This window comes from Hermetia illucens, chromosome 4, assembly GCF_905115235.1.
Source record: "Hermetia illucens chromosome 4, iHerIll2.2.curated.20191125, whole genome shotgun sequence".
NCBI lineage: Eukaryota > Metazoa > Arthropoda > Insecta > Diptera > Stratiomyidae > Hermetia > Hermetia illucens.
The window spans coordinates 32984716-32991310 of NC_051852.1; the positions used below are offsets into that span (position 1 = coordinate 32984716).

General features: G+C 42.0%; 1 protein-coding gene across 1 annotated transcript; it reads right to left on the reverse strand.

Annotated features, from left to right (window-relative positions):
- Window positions 1–2351: 2351 nt before the first annotated feature.
- LOC119654807 lies at window positions 2352–2947 on the reverse strand. The gene is made up of 2 exons (XM_038060363.1): window positions 2787–2947; window positions 2352–2725 (listed from the first exon to the last, which is right to left on the reverse strand). The coding sequence occupies exons 1-2, from the start codon at window positions 2823–2825 to the stop codon at window positions 2369–2371; spliced, it is 396 nt and encodes a 131-aa protein (XP_037916291.1). The 5' UTR covers window positions 2826–2947; the 3' UTR covers window positions 2352–2368.
- Between the last annotated feature and the right edge of the window lie 3648 nt (window positions 2948–6595).

The window sequence follows — 6595 nt, forward strand, 5'->3', positions numbered from 1 at the left end:
TCCCATGGTACCAGATAACCTCCGGTGAGGCTTCGTGGCAAGAGTCACTTCAGATGAGTTCCTTGCAGACTACGGTCTGATCGCCCTCCTCGAGTACGTGGGGATGGCACTTCCCAATGGATTAACTGCAATCAGCCCGAAGCGGCGAACCGGAATGAAATCTTTCACCAGTTTACTACCGCTCTGCATACAGCCAGTTCGGATGGAATTACGTCAGCTCCTGGCACCTAATTATTTTCCGTTTCTTCTGCAGTTCGTAGCGTCAGCAATTGTTCGTCGTCTTCAGCTGTTTGTGTCACAAAGCTTACTTTTTCTGTCTGTGAAGTCGCTTCTCCGCTCACCCATTACATGTCTTTGCGCGTGTCCACGTTCCTTGAGAGTGCTGCATTGTCCGGTATGCTGCGGTATCTTCCATTCCGTTGCTAGCTTCCATTCACCGTCCGACCAGCCGCTCCGACTTTTTTTGCGACTGAGCCTTTGTGACCGTATCAATGATTAAGTCCTTCAGCTCGTTGCGACTGTTAGCAGTGGCTATAGGAGGTGCGGATGGCGTCGTTGTGGATGGCTTCAATGGTCACTCTCACCTGATTGACAGAAGGAATTCTAGGTGGTGGTTTTATCCAAGCCCAGAGCACTATGCTAACGAGATAGTGATCGATAGTCGATGTTCGATTAATAGATTATTAGTCGGGTTGCAGTGATTTCATCTCAAGAAGTCTATGGATGTCAATTTGCAAGTACTATTTTGATATTATTCCTGGGACAGGTTTCCAGGGTTCGCTCTATTTCCTTGTAAAAGGTATCCTTCTCCGACTCTGCAGTCCCCTCTGCAAGGGCGTAAACGTTAATGAGGCTTATATTTCAAAATTTGCCTCGCAAACAGAGTGCATAGCATTTCGCTTACGTTCTCAAAGCCTATGACAGAACGTTTCATTTTTTGACTGACTAGGAAACCTACTCTGGGAACATGGGTTACTGAATAGCCACCATAATACATGGTGTAATGGGTTTTCCCCGGCAAACTGGTTCCTGTGCAGCGCATCTGTTCTAACGCTGTTATATCATGCTTATATTGGGATAGAGTATCAGCTAGCTAGTTGGCATCTCCTTTTCTATACAAGGAAACCACGTTCCATAAAGAAATCGTTAGACCGCTTTCGAAGCCGGGTTCCCCGTTGCAAAATCCATCGAGTCTGGGGCTCCTTTTATGGCTGCAAATAATTTTCTTCCATGTAGGGTAGTCAGCCCTGCCAAACTTGCAACCAGGAGGACCACTTCGTACAATTTGTCTGATTTTTAGGCGAGGTAAACTCGACTACATCCTTCTGGATCTTAAGAAAGAAAGAACTCCCAACGACCACCACGCGGAGGAGGAGATAGGGTTTGGTAGGAGAGCTGTTGATTTTGGTTGAGCGCCGTTCCCCAGGTGTTATGCTTCATCGTGTGTACCAATTGATTGATTGTCAATGTGTGAAATTCTATGTCGAAGGGAAGGTCACTAATTGGTAATCTACCATTGGAAAATTTCAACATTTTACCCATCCTACCGAAGGAAAGAAAGAATTATTACCTTCCCAGAGTCCATTTCCTAATTTTAATTAGGCATCGCGCATCAAACCAAGCATTACTACATTAACTTAATTTGCTTTATATATCTCGAAAAATATTTTGAACTTCACAAATGACCTCTCCTTGTAATCTTGCAAGTGAAGCATACTGTAAACATATTTCTTCTAACTATTCTGTTTTGCTTTTCGTTATCAAAATATGAATTTAAATATTTTTGGCTGATTATTGGTCGTTACAGCAACTACCTCAGAACCGGCATACTAAAAACAGTTGTCAGATATGATACATGCAATGAACGACCCTGATAAGCGGAAAAATCTAGTTCATTGTCATGAACACGAGGTTAGTGTCACACAGGAAACTGCACAGATAAAACGATTCCGCCTTATTTCACTTTTGGGGACATCAGAGGTAGAAAAAGGAAACCCCCGCATAGGTCCCTCAACTTAGCTCTGGCCAAGTGGTTGAAGAAAGTTTTCTGAAATGGGGACGAGATGGTTATTGGAACTGCTTCGATAGAAAACATTCGAAACCCTAAATGATGAATTCGGTCATAAGGTGGTCTAAACCATGTTTGCATAGTAAAATGATGCACGCAACTGTTAGATATAGTGTCTGTCGATTGAAGTTGGAGAAGAAGGGAATATTTTGTGGGATTGTGTCTTACCATTTGTCAATCCAACTAGCTGCAGTGTAGCACAACAGACGACAACACATTTGAAAATATGCAAAAATTTTATGCAATTTCATACTTTCCAACTTTGAAAGAAAACACAAAGGAATAATCTGTTCAGTTAATTTATTGCTTCTTTGAAATGTATTTATTAGTCCACAAACATTTCAGGTCCTTGGCAGCCCATGCGCATTTATCACCGTCAGCAGGAGCTGCACTAATACACTTCTTCAAGTTTTCCTTGGTCACTACAAGTCCGGCACTTGTAAGATGTGAGTAGGTCTTGTCAAGATCGTACCCAGTGGCATCATCAAAGGATCCAATTTTAACGGCAAGACAGCGAATGTAGCATTGAGCCTCATGGCCCAAGTCACCGTCATATTGGCGATTTTTCAACTTCTCAATGACTGCTTCTGGGACCTTTTCGGATTTCAAGCACTCTTCGCGGTCCTTTAGGAAGTCCTCCTTGGTGTAGGCGGTAGCCTAGAGAAGCAAGAAAATGGTCTCAACAATCTACCCTTTTCAATCCAAGCGGTTAACTTACCATGGCAATGACTGCACAGAGAACGATGAAGAGTTTCATTTTGTTATTTTTGACGCGTTAACTGAGCTCCAAAAACACAATTATTAACTGACGACTTTTGAAAGCAAGCGAAGAATATTTATAGACGAATCCGTACTAGAAATTTTAGGCTTATCTTTTGGAGGGGATAGTTACGTCTGCAAGGGTCAAAATTTCTATTGGTTTCCTGATAGTTCTCGGTAGAAAAGTGTTTAATTTTGGTTCAGATTAGATTTTCACATGTTGTTGTTATTAACACTCGTAAAAACCTTCTATATAAAAAAGGGATTTTTTTCAGTCATGCTCATACCCAGCAAAACATTCTAAGTTGTCTTGTTTTGAGATACCAATAATTCTTGCATGAAATCTTAATGATAGGTGAATTCACTGGAACTACGTTATCTTAAGCATAATTTTTTGGGTATGAAGTCAAATGTCGCCGATCGTACGTTAGACATTGATAGAGCTTCCACAAATGTAAGTCAATAGTTCCATTGGACTTTCTTGTGATAATGGTTTGATTATGAAATTAGATCAGTTTTTCGTGGCTCGTTTTATTCTGTATTCGAACTTTTCTAGCCGGTTTAATGACAAATCATCAACATTCGAATATTCTTTCCAATAGTTTTGCTGAGTAATAGCAGATACTTGAACTTGTTTACTCAGCGTTGCTGGGATATTTTGGACTATTTTTTTTTAATTGTTTACTTAAACGTTGGGCGAAAAGTATGTTTTACGAACTTGCTTTTGGGCCTTGTTGTTGCTTAACTTTTGTCAGGCATCCTCGAAGTTTCGGCGGTAAAAACCTGAAAGGCCAAATATCATTAAATGGTGTACATAAGATCCTGACTAGTAAAAACAAGTCGAGAAACCGGAAGCTGGACGTTTCAGGTATCAAAGGTTTTGTGAATTTTTTTTATAAAGAGATTTGAGTGTGCATTTGACCCATTAGTACGTAGCGCGTAATATATGCATATATTACGTGAAAATATCCACTTTCAAGTGATATTGAGTCTTAAATTTGCACAGAAGCGACAACTTTGGCCTATTATATCTTTGTTAGCAATAGTGCGATTTTCACCAAATCTTGCAGTCATACTCTATGCTGTAGCTTATATTGATGAAATTTCGTTATTCTAGGATGAACTTAAGGTTTTCCCTGCGAATTACTAAAAATTGTAGTAATGTACTATTGTTAATTTTATTTGAACAGATATCGGTATGGAATGTATTTCGGAGCCTAGGCATCATACAGTGGCAGACTCCTGATTTTTTTTAGATTTTTCGGTTATGTAGTTTCTGAGAATTGGCCCGTTAAAGAAATAATCGCTTTCAACCCCCCGCACTCCCCAGCTTCCCAGGAAATGTCAAAACTAAGACCGGTTTCGAAAAGTAATAACCGAAACCATTCATTTGATACCCCACATGACTATATGTGATGGAAAAAAAATGCACAACCCCTTGTATGGAGAGCCCCCCTCCCCTTAAATTCTACGTAAAAGGATGCAATTCACTGTATGCGTGGGAGTTCACAGTTCCACCAAATTTGGTGTCAATCGCTATAACGGTCTCCGAGAAAAACGCTTGTGATGGACAGGCAGACAATTAGACAGTAAACCGATTTTAATGAGGTTTTGTTTTACGCAAAACTAGCCGCAAAGTTAAGTTGATCGAGATAGCTGAGGCTGTAAAGATATCAAAAGAGCGTGTTGGACATATAGTGCATGCATTTTTGGGTATATGAAAGCTCCGTTCAAATTGGGCGCCGCGAGAGCTCACACTCGGGCAAAAGCAACAAGAAGTTGACGATTCTGAGCCGTGTTTGAAGCTCTTCCTTCATAAAAAAACCCGAATTTACATGTCAATATATGACATTATTTCACACCAGAATCAAATCGTCATCCGAATGGACTGACTGCTGACTAAGCCTTTTTCCTATTCTCAGACCTCAAGAGAAGGCAAGGCTGAAAGAAATTAAATGGCGATGAAGAGGTAATTGCCGAAAATGAGGTCTATTTTGAGGCTAAAGGCAAAGCAAAAAAAATGGTATGGAACTTTGTGTGCACCTATCGGAATAATGTTTCACCTCGCGCGCTAAACTGTAAATCCAAATTTAAAAAATAACTGCTTGACCGGCCACGTGGACGTGTAAAACCCATGACCAAGTGCTGCGTTCGAAAGAGAAGATCCACGATGAATCGTATTCTCGAATAATCTTCCTCTTGCCTCAGATGCATCGTGAGGCGAGGTATTTGAAGTTCCCACTCTGCCCTGGCATTCTCAGGTCATTCTATTGGAGGATGCGCGTTTAATTAGGGGGAGTATTTTTGGCGCTAGAGAGACGTAAGGTAAAAGGAGGTCTACAAACCGAAAAGAATTTATCTGAAATTCGTATTCTTACTATATTCAGGCAAAGAAAAACAAAACGACAGAAAGAAAATAACAAAAAGGAAATGAAAATGAGTTATGGAAATTAAAAATAATATTAAATTATAATCTAAGTAATTATAATCTCCGTAGGCTGACCCAAGCCCGGTTGTGAAAGGAGGAGGAATGGAACTATGCAGTCTTGCAGATTTCTCATTGAGGGAGCTATCACCGCACGTAACAGTTAGGTATAAAATGCAAATTCATCTAACAAGAAGAAAAAGGAACCTAATAGACAGTACGACGTCGAAAGTGGTAATATTGGGGCGGCTCGCTGCAACTATTTCGGCACTATCTGTGGCAACCATTTCAGCAGGTTCGCGTAGGCAGCGGATAGTGAGGAAATGAACCTCTTTATTATCCACTCCTACAACGAAGGAACCATTAGAGAGGGGGGGGGGGGGGGGGGGGGCTAGGGTACAACAGATATTAGTCCCGCAATTCGCGCACATGGCTGTCCAGCGGATCGCGGACTAGTACCGTTTTATTACTCGCAACGAGGCAATCCCGGCCATCATCAGGGAGCGTGTTCGACTTGAGGTCATCGCGGAAACAGGTGACCAAGAGTCGATGGAAGTAGAGGCGATAGCATCAACAACACCTCGCCGAACTACAGGTAACAGTTTCAATACTCGCACTCTCCTTCTTCGTCCAGCTGAAGTCTTCACTGAGGTTCGGGACGGATTGGAAAGTGCGTGTATAGAATTCTCGGAATTGAATCCTGTGAGTAGACCTGGTATTCCCAGGCTATATGCATCTCCAATAACTCCGAGAATACTATCTCAAATCAGTAATCAGTTTGCATCTCGACTGTGTGCTAATATGTCACTGCAATCCTAACAGAGTATCCAGAAAGTGCAGTTTTCGGTAACGGAAGCGAAAGAGTAATGGGGTGGACTTTGGCCGTTGCTCGCCCAGCATGCTGAATGGGTCACCGCGGAAGACACCCGCCATGCCAATACGCCTGGCATGAATTTTGCGGATATTACCAAAGAGGAAGTTCGATGAGCCATAAACACCTCAAAGAACTGGCGCGCCCAGGTCTCGATCGGGTGCAGAACTTCTGGTATAAGAAATTTACCAGCGCACACAATCGGTTGGTACATAGCATAAATCAGGTCATGAGTCGGCTGGAGGAATTTCTACCCATCCTCACTGCGGAGATTACCTACCTTATCCCTAAGAAGCACACGGTTCAGGACCCCGTAGACACAAGACCGATTACTTGCTTACAAACCCTCTACAAATTCACAACGTCCATTATTTGTGCGCGACTCGAGATCAACAACATTCTGTCCGAGGAACAGAAGAGCTGCCGAGTTGGGTCAAGGGGTTGCAAAGAGCATCTCATTATCGACTCGAGA